Source organism: Natrix helvetica, assembly GCF_964273705.1.
Source record: "Natrix helvetica genome assembly, chromosome: 3".
In the NCBI taxonomy this organism is placed as follows: domain Eukaryota; kingdom Metazoa; phylum Chordata; class Lepidosauria; order Squamata; family Natricidae; genus Natrix; species Natrix helvetica.
The window spans coordinates 103851495-103865075 of NC_138549.1; the positions used below are offsets into that span (position 1 = coordinate 103851495).

At 37.1% G+C, this 13581-nt stretch overlaps 1 protein-coding gene across 5 annotated transcripts in view; it reads right to left on the reverse strand.

Annotated features, from left to right (window-relative positions):
• The window catches only part of CACHD1 (cache domain containing 1), a 150337-nt gene that overhangs the window by 47845 nt on the left and 88911 nt on the right, over nt 1-13581 (reverse strand). For all 5 annotated transcript variants that reach the window (XM_081947218.1, XM_081947219.1, XM_081947222.1 and 2 more), the window contains exons 5-9: nt 10806-10932; nt 7008-7152; nt 5643-5859; nt 4914-5063; nt 4474-4707 (exon numbers count right to left, since the gene is read on the reverse strand). In XM_081947218.1, coding sequence (XP_081803344.1) covers nt 4474-4707; nt 4914-5063; nt 5643-5859; nt 7008-7152; nt 10806-10932 — 873 coding nt within the window. The remainder of the gene's footprint in view (nt 1-4473; nt 4708-4913; nt 5064-5642; nt 5860-7007; nt 7153-10805; nt 10933-13581) is intronic.

Genomic DNA, 13581 nt, shown 5'->3' on the forward strand with positions numbered 1-13581 from the left:
TTGTTGCTCTTCTCTGCACTCTTTCTAGAGTCTCCACATCTTTTCTACATCATGGCAACCAAAACTGGATGCAGCATTCCAAGTGTGGTCTTGCCAAAGCATTATAAAGCTGAAGCAATCTCACCGTCATTACACGGAGTATTGTACAACTTTGATAAAACTAAGATATAGGCTTTCCTTTCTTGTCATTTTCACTTTAACAATGACACAAAAAAGGGATCAAATTTGTCCAAACTATGAAGTACATTAAAACACATAATATTGCTGATGAATAGACTGGGCATGTTCCTATATTCTATTAACTGTTAAAAGTCAAGAGGCAATGATGGAAGCAGAAATGATTTAATTTTCTTATCTTGTATGCTATATATTCTTGATCTGGATCGGGAGCACTCCTGACTTACTTCTGAATAATGCATGACTACATAGAGCTACATGCTACAATTTAATGCAGCATGTAGTTTGACTTTAAGCTATCCTCATGGTGTCATTAAATATAAAGTTATAGTAGTCTGTGCTAGAAGTGTGACTCAGAATAATGATAAGCTTACTTTTTAAAAAAATGGGAATAGTTTTATGTTTCAGTTAAAAGTTCGTAAAAGATGTTCCCACCTATTGTGAATCAGAAGCTTCTAGTAATCTGAGCCTTATAATATGTTTACCACAAGAAAAAATGTTTCTGGTCGACAGGAAGTTCTTCAGCTGGACAGATGTGGGGGGTGTGGCCTCTTAAGAGCCTCACATGAACCCTGTCTGACAAACCATCTCTGAGATCCTTTTTGGGTCAGAACCCACACTGGAGCAGGGATGTGCGGTCAGGGGAGGCAGAGCCTCATCGCTCTCATGAAAAGAAAAAAAAAGGGAAAAGGCACATGTGGTCCGATTCCCTGCCTTCCTGAGTCAACATGAAGGGGACCGCGGAGCATGCTCCGCTGGCTTGCGCTCTGCGGTCCCCTTCATGTTGACTCAGGAAGGCGGGGAATGGGACCATGGGTGCAGGAGGCTGAGGCTGCCTCAGCCTCCTGCACACGTGGTCCCATTCCCCGCCTTCCTGAGTCAACATGAAGGGGACCGACTCAGGAAGGCGGGGAATGGGACCACGTGTGCAGGAGGCTGAGGCTGCCTCAGCCTCCTGCACACGTGGTCCCATTCCCCGCCTTCCTGATGACGTCACCAGCCTCACCAGCCATAAACCTCACCGCACGTCACTGCACTGGAGGTGGGGGCGAAGAAGGGCAGTGTCTCATCAGACCCAGAGGGAGGCAACTGGTCCCTCGCAGGTCGGAGATTTGCCTATGAATCGGAGTTGGGGCGGCAGTCTGCAATATGGCTGATAAGATGCTGACTTTTTTGTCAAAGCAAATGTACAGGAGGGTACGGAAGAGGTGAAAGACTGGTAAGAAAATTTATCTAGCTCACAACTATAAATCGAACCTGGAAAAGGCAAAGAAATCTTGAGAACATAAATAATATTGATGGTCAGATCGGGATTTTTTCAAAAGAAAGAAAGAAAGGGATAATGGAGGGTTGAAACACCAGCCCCCCTAAAAGTTATTTATTTGAAACAATTTCAGACAGAAGAAGAAAGCAGAGAAATGACAAACCCACTCAAATATAAACTCTAAATTTGGTTTTGGACTTGAAATAGAAACCAAACATTCTGAAGGAATTATTCTGTTTGAACTTTTTCCAACTAATACATCTTAACTCCAAAAAAAAGCACTTCTTCTTACTGATAACTGATAACCTAACCTTGACTGTGCGGGAAGTTTTAATTAACCAACTGCCATAAATCAGAATTTGGAAAAGTAGGAGGCAAAGAGAAATACCCGATTTGGCTGTTTGCAAGTTTGTTTCAAGTGATATATTCTGAGCAGCTACAATTGAACGGACCCAGAAGCTAGCAAGGAAAGAATAATAACAGAATCAAGAACTGGGAAAAACGACGGGCTTTTTTTCTTGTTTTGTTTTCCTTTTCCGCTTCTTCTTTTCTCTCGGCAAAGGATTAAGATGACCCCAGCTTCTCCTCCGGTTTGAATTAAATTTAAGGTGGACCAGAATCTCAAATATAAGTCTTGTATAACTAACTGCAATTTTGGAACTGGACATTAAGGAAGAACAAAAGACTAAGATGGCCCCCATTGTTCTCCCCCACAGCAACTGAAGCAGTCAAATTTAAGGTGGAACAGAACTCTGAAATAAGAACTGTATAACTAACTGTAACTTTGGAACTGGATATCATGGGAATTCTAAGAACTATGTGAAATTATAAGAGATATCCATAAATCAGTAAAATCAGTAAAATCAAGCCTAAATAGAATTCTGAATCCAGAGAAGCAGATATCTAAAGAAGAATTTAAAGAAGGAGGGGGGCAAAACAATGAAGGAGTAGAAACAGAGGGAAATAAAAAATAGACAAAAAACTCCATTGGTCCTGGCAGTGGTGTAGGGAAAATTGTGAAAAGGGGAAGTGTCCCAACAAAAGGAAATAAAAAGCAGACAAAAATGGTTTTGGAGGTTGTAGTGGCATAAGGAAAATTGAAGTAGGAGATTATGCCCCAACAAAGAGAAATATAAAATATTCTTTTGACCTGGGGAAAATTGAAGAAAGTGGATGTGTCAAAATAAAGAAAAGGGAGAAGTCAGGAACAGAGAAGTGGGACAAAAACTTATTAGGAAAAAATCAGATAATTAGAAACTATTATATGGGAAAATATACAGTTAAGATAAGGGCTTTATTCCTAAACTATGACAATAAAATAGAGTTGCTAACTGGTTGAATATGATAATGGAAAGATAGCTAAATAAAGGTTAAAATATATGGAATATGGATAAATATGAAACTGATATGGGGAGGTGGTGAAGCAGAGGTTTGTGATCCAACTTTTTAACATGATAATTAAATTGAGTTGCGAAATGATTGAAAATGACAATAGAAGGACAACTAAGCATGGATCAAAATATGTTTACTGCTCGTTATTTTATATAATAGATTAAGGGAAGTGTAACGAACATTGAACAGCAAGGATTGTCATCTGGAGACAATTAAAGGTAATCCAATCCAAGATATGGAAAAATGGAGAGGGAACATGAAATACACCTATAATGGGAAACTATTGAGATAAAAAGACAGAATCACAAATTGGGGACATGTAAGGATGTATAATTATATAAAGATAATGATGAAAATAGCGAGGAATTGTAACCAGGTCTACATCTCGGCCAAAATTAGGCTGGGGCGAGTGGGGTGTGTGTGTTAAAAGCACAATGACTATATATGTATACTTTTCTGTTATAGTGGGGGGTTTTTTACTAAAAAGGAGGAGAAAAATTAAATGTGTATATCAAAAAGGAATTATAAATATCATCAACATAAAATGGATCTCACTCAGAAGCTGAAATACACCAAGTAAATGAGATGAAGAGTGGAAAGTAGAGGAGAAAAGTAAGGGAAGAAGAGAGAGATAGGAGAGAGGGCAAGGGGGAGGAGAGGAGGAGAGAGGAGTGGAAAGGGGAGAGAGGTGAAGGTGAGAGGGAGGGGAAGTAGAGAAGGGAAGGATGACAGAGGGAAGAAAGGAGGTAAGGACGGGGAAGAGAGAGGGAGTAGGAAGTGATGGATAAAGTACAAATATGGTATATGGAGAGCAGAAGAGCCAATAATTGGTTTTGGGGAGTTGTTGGTAATTGATGTAAACATTTAATAATACAATATGATATTGGTTTTGTATTAGTATACATGTGATTTATATGTTATGAAAATGAAAAAAATAAAAAACTTTTAATGAACAGAAAAGAAAGAAAAAAATGTTTCTTATACAATTTTGGGAGCTGAACTTCTTTCCAAGCTGAACGCCACCTGATTTTAACGACCTAATAGGATTGACACTTATTAAGAACCAAAGTGGCTATTTTTAGGTTGTGACTGATAACCTCTAATATTAAAAGTTTAGATAAGCCTCTAAGCACCATATTAGAACACATCAAGAATGGATCCAGAGGAATACAAGCTCAGCACTAGGCTTAATTTCATTGCTACATTTTGAGTAAAATCACCCAACAGCAAAATCCAGCTCCAATTTTAGATATTCAAGTCCTGTTATAAGAACCTCATTATTTTGATCTAATAAGACATATTATTAAAATAATGTAATTTTGATCCTAGGAACATATGTAGTCCCCACAAGCTTCTCCTGGTGAAAACTGCCCTTTGTGACATGTTCAACAAAAGTATTATTGAGAATATAATTATATGCATGTCAGCACCAACTAGCTAGATAGCTTAGGTTTTGGTGTGAAATGATCAAAACAGAGAATTTCATTTTTGACACAAATACAAAAAACAGATGCCTTTAACATGTAACATCACCCCAATAGTCCTCCTATATGATTACTCCTGTATGTAGTACCGTCATGAATGCGCGTAACTCATGATATTATATGTGGGGTTTTTTTTTTAAAGGAGGAAGCTCTTACCATCTCCCATTTCATCAGAGAATGGCAAACTGAAGACTGCTTCATCAATCATATGGTTTGGGAGATTTGTATAAAACCGTCCAACAGTTGTTTCCAAATTGCTCAGTTGGTTCAGGACCATCATACTGCCTTTAGTTACAGGAAAAGCTGTTCGATCTGGGACTCCATACTTTGCTGAGTTTTGTTCTGCTAGATCTCGAAGAAAGGCTAATTCTTTTAAGCCTGTCACACCCTCTGCAAAAATAGACATTGCACATAAACAGAAAGAAAGATTAAAGCACCTAGTTTATGAAACAGTACTGAGAACTCAAACAGTGGAAATTATAAACTAGTCATTAAGAAACTTAATTTATATATGGGGGAAAAAAATCAAGCCTTCTGGAAATTCAAAATACTGAATACACAACTGAAAGACGCTTAGTATTCCAAACACATCTTACCATTCATGAGAGCATAAGTAAGGACCATTACAGAGTTGTTAAGCAAACTATTTTCTTCATTGATGACACGAAGAGTAGTCTTTTTACTATCTTCGGATGAATCCCTTGATGTTATTCCAGCTGATAAGTAAATTATGACTGTATCTGTGTCTAAGAAATATAAGAAGAGACCTGATGTGCATATAATCTAACATACTAGGAAGTATTTGCAATAGTAGATTCTCAATGTTAAAATTAGGCTTGTTAATAAGTGGACTAGATTTCTCGTTGTCTTAAAAATACTCAAAACTTCTATTCCATTAATGTCTCTAGTTTTGGCATCCAATAAAAGAAACCTAACTAAGCCAATGTTGGCCAAATTTCACCACCAAATTATACAAAAACATTTTTTTATTAACAATTCCTTTCCATTTTTAGGCGAGGGCATTAAGATTTAGGATCTCAATAAGGAAGTTAAGCCAGAGAAAAAGCAGACTGTGTTCTCATCTTCTCTTTTTGATATAAAAAGACCACATTTCTACTTTACTTGTATATACACATGTATTTACTTTGACTTTGATGATTCTCAGGGTTGTTGTATAGATTAAGCTTAAAAAAAAAAATCCAGGTAATGTTTGTAGAATTTAAGACAATCTCTTCTCCTCTGCCGTGTTAAAAAAAAATCCAAATCCAAAAAGGAAGAAAAAGGTCAGGAGCAAAGATATTAATTTTGTGTAACAATATACTTACTTGCTTGAAGTTTAGTGCTATTGTTTGTATTTCGCATCAACTGAAATGCTTTCTGAAAGCCTGCTGCATGCTGGGTAGGGCTGTCAGATGATTTGATATTGCTAACAAAGGTGGACATTTTCCTTTTTGTCTCACTGGTAGCAGGAGACAGAAATGTCTTGTAGCACTGATCCAAAGAACAAGTTCTTACTGTGTCTGCTACAGTTAACACAGAAATCTGAAGAAGGATAAAAAAAAATTACCTCCTGTTTAGAGTTGTCTGCTTTTACATTGTGCTATAATAACAATAGGAAAGTCTATTTGATTTTAAAATCCCTATTGAATCAAAACTAAAGGTGTGTGTCTATAAAACTTAACGATAGTTACTTTATAAAAAATCATATCTTTGATTTGCCAATAAACTATTATTTCTTATGTAAAATGTTTGCAATAATAATCAGAAACTGTAATTCAAATTTCAGAAATGAAGACATAGAGCAAGTAGTATATTATTTTAGGAAACAGATTATTTTAGGGAACAAGAGCTGGGGAGCCTACATTTTATAAGACCCTTGAATGAAATTCAAAGTAACAATCTCATTTCTAGGAATCATGAAAGTAAGTTTGCTCATGAAAAAATAAATTAATATTTTTCTCCAGAATATGTACCAAGAGGCTATAAGTACACATGTCATACTAAGAGTTTCCACCAATATCATTTCCAAAATTCAGAATGAAAGGGATGAAAGCTATCTCATTTTATTTTTTAGTCGTCTTCTCCTCTGAGATATTCAGATTATTTCCAAATCTGTTCAATTTCTCCCTTTTTCTTCCCTTCCCATATTTGAAGCTTGAGAAACAGAGTGAAGGAGCCACTAGTACTGGTTCCTGAATAGCCTTTTAGCAATTCCATAGCAAAGTAATGAATTTTAATTAATTAATTAATTAATTAATTAATGTCAAGCTTCTGTGATAACAGGTGAATGAAGAGGCAAATCATTTTCCATTTCTAAAGTCCCTTGGGTTAAGAATTTTCAGATCAGGTGGAATGTATTACTTACATTTTACTTATTTGATCTCACTTGCTAGTTTCTATTTTTCTTTCCCATTGATAATAAAGGGATAGGCATTCTTTATGCCAAACTGAGATTTGGTAAATACCATCCTACAGTTTCATAAGGCAATGGAGGTACTTTGATTCCTGCTCCTTCTTTCTGAATATTTGGGATTTCAGGCAGAGGACCGGGTACTATTTGGAACCCTGACATCATCCCAACTCCAACCCCATTTCCAAAATTGCTCTTTTTCCCAAACTATTGGAAGAAATTAGGCAAACATCTAAAGGATCACAACTAAGTTCTGACTTATCATTCTGAGTTAACTCACCTTATCATGTTCATCTATTGAGTTCAGAATAACCTGGGCTGCATCTTTAGCAATCTGCAGTTGTGTTTCTGTAACTGAAGCTCCATGATCTATAATGACAGCTACATGCTTAGACTGAGGTCTAACTGTAGAGACGTAGACAGGCCTAAAAATAAAAGTTATATGTTAGATGCTGTGCTTTACACTCATTAATAGAATGACAACAGAAGAACTCAAGAAGTTTCTTGCATTGTCCAAAGGCATTATTTGAATTAACTGTGTGTTAAACTTATGTTTATAAAATTATTTTGGTTTCAGCAAATTGCAGATCAGCCAATGACTTGCTTATTTTCTAGAACATCTCGTTTCCAAAAGCTACAATAATAGGGACATATCCATATTTTTGAGAAGATAAAAATGGTGAAGAATTCAAATATTAGAAGGCAATGTTCTGACTAGAATTAGCTGAACAGCAAATTGACTGACATGCTAATAGTGCAAACCTAAAAAAATGTTTTTCCTGTTCTCCACTCTCAAAACTGCAAGTGTTGGGAGTAAAAGATGGCCATTATTTTTAAAGCATTCTTTGTAAATAGTCACTTTGTTTCTTCACAGCATATATTATGTTTGATAATTAAGCCATTATTAATTTTCAGTTTTTACTTGAAGCAGATATAGCATGCCTAGGCTTTGCATGCTCAAGGAATGCAGGCAACAAAATTAACCTGAAAACGGAAGAAACAACTGGCATTGTAGAAATCGCAAAAGATTATTTTCTTCAGATACAGAATGCATTAATTCTTGGAAAAAAGCCAAGAAGGAAAGGGAGGGTGAAAATGCATGTGTTTTTACCATGAAATCCCAACTAGTCTAATGTTTTAAATCCTAAGCACTAGTTTTCAGTTTTTACTTCTTTATTTTTATGATTTTATAAACTTTATAGGAGTTTTGAAAACGGAAGTTTCACCTGCATTCAAACAATTGTCTCTATCTTTTCACATTTTAGTTTATTTCTAATTAGTGTATTTACAAATACAGAACAATCATGTGTTGCCTATTTTATCATTTAAAAAAGAAAGTTTATTTTTCGTATTTCTACTCAGAATCCTATTATATTCTATCCTTTTACTTCCATGTAAGTAGGTATCATATAGATCAGTGTTTTTCAACCTTTTTTGGGCAAAGGCACACTTGTTTCATGAAAAAAATCATGAGGCACACCACCATTAGAAAATGTTAAAAAATTTAACTCTGTGCCTATATTGACTATATATAAAGTAATTCTCTTGAATAGGAATCAAATAAACACAAAGAAAGTATTTTATAATTACTTTATTATGAAATAGTAAGTAAACAGAAATATGAAAAATTATAAAATACTTTATTCAGTGCTATCTACAATAGCTTTGCAGGCGGGAAGTATTAATGTCTCCAAGACATCCAAGGAGGGAGTGCAAATCTTTTTCAATACCGGCATTTGAGACTATCTCGGCTAGGCTCAACTCGCAGAAAGAATACAAGTCTAAACACAAGAGACCTAACTTTTTTCAAAGAAATAATCCACGCCTAGCTAAGCCTGTTGACAGGTGCAGGAAGTTCACTACTTCCCGATACAAAACAATCGCACTCCCATCACGAAACTTGAGGAAAGGAACGCAACACACGCTGTCCTTTTTCTTGTCTTGCAGCCTTTTTGACTACTTTCTCCTCTCCAAAAAATGTTGCTCACCAGAACTTTTGACTCCAGAAAATAAAAGGAAAAAAAGCCAAGGATCGAGGAAAATGGTCCGTCGATCCAGAGAAAGGTGTAGGGGGGGGGGAGGGTGTTGTGTTGTGTGGAAACAATGTTTTATCTGGTTCACCGGGAGGAAAGCGGACCTTGCGACCCGCCGATCCGGGAATCAAAGGTGCAACCCGGGGAGCTGAGGAGGCACTCCCACCCTTCTGTATGGAGACATTTTGAGAGCGACAATCCTCTGGCTGTAGAACTGAGGGGACTTGTCGTGCGAGGAGGGCTTCGGAAGGAGAGGCGCTGTCACGAAGGGGAAAGAGCATATTCCAAAGCCAGCCCGTCTCCCTCAGGTTCCCCTGTCGCCCTCCTCCTCCTGCGGTTAGGCATCCCGAGCCAAAGCTAAGTCAGGCGCCGCCAACCACCTCGAAGCGAGGGGTTCGGGGATGCCCAAACTCCCCCCACGGTCTCCACCCGTGGCCGCAACCGACGGCCTCTTTCCTTCACGGGCAACCGGAGGGAAGGAAGGAAGGAAGCGAGACAGAGGAAAGAAATGGACCCCGTCCTGGCGTTCTCGCTCCCACACGACCAAAGCTGCCCGGGCTCCGCCGACTCCCTTCCCCAACATGGCCGCGAATCCACCTCCGACGGGGAGATAAACTTTCCTGCACTTCGCCGCCCCCTCCGTTAGACGCTTCCATTATCCGCCGCGCTTCCTGACTGACCACCCGACCCGCTGCAGCCCAAGCGCGCCGCTTACTCAGAAACCGAAGCGCACCTTCCCCAGGTCCGCGGCTAGCCGCTCTCCCTCTTCCGCCTTTTTCAATTTTTCCCACGGCACACCAGGCAACATCTCACGGCACACTAGTGTGCCGCGGAACAGTGGTTGAAAAATACTGATATAGATACTATCTATAATCCGTCACCTCAGCCTTTAATCCAACTATACCGGAATGGGTTATACTGATTTATCTTAATACAGCTTTTAGTATTCACTTTAGTACTAGTACAACTAGTACAACTAATACTTTAGTACAACTAATTATAGTGTTTGCCCTTTAGAAATATATATTTTTTACAAATAATCACTTTCATAAAATAGAATTGTAAGCGAGCCCTGATATGTATCTATGTCATATGATACACTGATTCCAATTTAGGCAGATAAATTAATGCAATCTAATATAGGTGCTGCCATATTAAAAGACTAAGCAAAAAGTGTAAAATTGTATTGCTACATTAGGCTTAGGAGTTTTTTCACCATGAATAAGAGTCTAATGTCAAGGCCAACTTTTCTATTAATAATATGGAATGCAATTCATATATGATGTGCTATGTAAGTTTTTTCAAATCTGTGTAAAATACTTTTGAAAAAAATATTAATTTTTTAAAGAGCAAAAATGTTTAAAATGCCATAAAGGAAAAGGGAACAATTGCCATTTATTTTCTCTTGGATTGAGAAAGCTAAGAGAAACTACTTTGTTTAATGGCCACTAATTTAGTGACCATTCAAAACTTGCCAACATCAATGAACACTTGGTACTTGAAGTTCCAGTCACTGTACAACTTCCATGGCCATGTCATTGTGATCTGGTTGCTCAGCAATCAGTCCTGATTTCTGACGATGGCAGTATCCCACGGACACATGATCATGATTTGTGATCTTGTCACAAGCAAAATCAATGGGGACACTGGCAGAAACTCAGGAGTCATGATCACATGAGGTCCTTGCTGATCAACCTATGCTGTTCTCACTTGATGACTTTAAACCAGGGATTGCCAGAATTACAATTGCTAAGTGAAATGGTCAAATGATGTCATTCTTTATTAATGCTTCACTTAAAGACAAGAAATTACAGTCCCAATTACTTTTGTTAATCGAAGGCTGCCTGTAATGGTAATGGATATAATTTTTTTTAAATCTATGTTTTGTAAATTGGAAGATGGTGGAAGGCTACCCTCTGAATGAGTTCATCATCCTAATCTTGTCATTTGACATCCCTGGAATCTAAATTCTCTACTGGAATGACATTACTAATAAAAGTATTTTTCTCTCCAAAATGCTTATACTGAATTCATCAAAAACATACCTGCTGCGGTGTTCATAATTGCCTTTACATCGGAATTTGTGAGCTGGAAACACAGTAAAAATACCTTCTTCTGAACTAAAGTACTGCCATTTGATTCCAGGATTTGATTTCAAATTGTCGGCAAGGACTATTAAAAATATAATAAAACAGAAAAGGAAATTAACAGTATTATAAGGACAGGAATATATATCTTAAATGTTATTTGATTAAAAGTTTCCTTAGTATAGCACCGGGCTATCTGAAATGATACCTCTAGATAACTTTCATAAGGAATGTACAGTATGTGACAGCTCAATTGCCATTAACCATAAGCCTACTTTATTTCCATGGGTTTAATAATATTTTCATGGGTTTAAAAGTGTTGTCCACAATAAAATAAGTCCATAGCTCCTATTGTTATTCCTTTCAGCAAATATTATGGTCCAGAGGCTACATTCAAATCTGCAAGAAACAATACTGAGATAAACCAACAAATCTGCATGCGATAAAGAATATCAGGGACTTGCTTGGAGGAAATTTTTTGATATACTGTATTTCAGATTTTATACCATTACAACAGAACATGTATTTTAAAATAACAGGAAGGTAATACTATGCTAATATGTGAAGCATAGGAACTTTACAAACCTTTCTGAGAAATCCCCCCCCCCACACACACACACTCACACAAAGAGACTGAGGAAATAAAATTTTAGGATTTGAGAATAACCGCCTTGTATCTCCCCGCTGAACTAGAATTAAAATGTTCACCCAAAGAGAGGTTATATCATCTGGTCTTATTTCAGTGCTGCTATTATAGAATACAATTTGTTAGAATGCTAACAAGCAGACAGTTGTAAGGGAAATGGATTTGGTTGAGTTAAAAAGGAACAAGGAAGCTCTCCAGTCAAGACTATTTTAGAAATAGTTGAGGAACAGTAAGATGCTGGTGACCTCTTCAGCTCACACAGCCCTTGATCCGTCAATGCTGACAGTTACACATTTTCCTCTCTGTGGCTATGTAGATACTGATCATTTCATAGTCAGCCTTTCAAATAAACAACTTGGTGTCTTGCTGTTGAAAGAAGAGGCAAAATAAGGTACCTAATAAGCAAGTGGCTAATTATCAGCGGGCTTAAGGGGAGTTCTTCACAGATAGCAGAAAGGAAGGCCTTCTATTCCCAACAATTCATTCCAAAGGGCCAGCCTTTTCCCCAGCAGCCCTAAATGAATGTTCAAGTGTTGATGTTGGCTGGAAAACAAACTGACAGAGCAAGAATGAGGGAATCAATTTTGCTTGAGACCCCAATGGTTTAGTTCTGACTTCTGCAGAAACTTTGATTAGGAATATTCTAGTTGATATGGTAGGAATACATCCTCACTTTTTCTCTTGCTCCAACTGATAATCTCACAGATCATACCTCTGCTAGTTTACCAAGTGATAAAATGGAACTTCTTTGTAAACAACATTAAATGTACATTAAAGAATAGGTAATAATTCAAGTCTATGTTCAAACCATAGCTATATATTTATATTATATCAAGTTTCTTATTCATTTCTCACTTTTGTCACATACTCATTTTTAAATGGTTATGTTTCTTCTCCCCCGCCCCCCCAAGTATAACTCTTTCTCCAGGTGTCAAAAATCCATTAGAAACAGACGACTTCTTTATACTTTCTACTAAAATAATTCCCATAAGGAAAAGATTCGGTTTTCCTTTGCTGAAGTGAAAGGGGAATGTAGTTCCAGAAATTGGCTTTCTGGCATGTTTTAAGATTTGCATTCTAGCTTCAAATTAACTGCACCTATTACATATCATTCTCAAACAGAAAGATAAAAATGATGTTAGATATTATGAAGTTTTCTTCCCCTTTCAAGTAAATGCACATATTGCACACTTGGGACAATGTTATTCTCATCTTACAATTACAGAGTTAGGTACAGAAAAAATGTAGAGTAATTTATCCAAGGAAGCAAAGCAGCAGAGCAGGCAATATAAGCTTTAGGGAATTTCATCCTAAATTCAAGTTCAGGTTACTTCTCATTCTCACTTATTTTTGTAAATTGTGTTTTCTTAATTATTCAAACAGAACCTTTTCAAGGTTTGGTTTTTAATTTATTGAGTGAGACATGATTTTAGTTGATATTTGACCCTGGACAAGAAACAGCTGTTGGATACATTTTACCACTTAAACACCAGGTTTATTCATGTTTATTTATTTAGTTTTTCTTAGACTGAATGATAATAAAAGAAAACAAGTTAGGTTTACGAACAGAACTCATACTCAGTAAGTCTAGGGTTAAAACAAATTATTGATCCCAATAATAGGTGTTTAAAAAAAACAAGTCTGCCAAAAGGGCCTTTAAATACTGACTTCTAAAAAAAGAAATCCCAGATATTTAAAATACAGTGACTAAAAGAGAAAATCACAAAGAGCTTGATTTAGATACACATATATTTAAACTCCGGCAGGTCTAAAAGTAGTAATTGCACCAAAGGTTCTCACACAATTCAGTATCATGCCTTTTTAGAGACCTCCCATCTCAGTATCCACTAAATCCATATGCCTTTTTGCACACACATTAAAGTATTCGTTGGTCCTTCGCCTCCCACTTTCTCAGTGGTCTGCCACCAGTTTTCCCATGAAACAAACTCTGATCTTCCTGCACATCTACCAATTTTCTCAGTGCCTTCCCATCAGCCCAAGATCTTCCTGCACCCCCACCAATCTTCACAGCACCTTCCTTCCCTCCCACCCTTCAGCTGGCCCAACCTCAGTAATCTTTCATGTCCA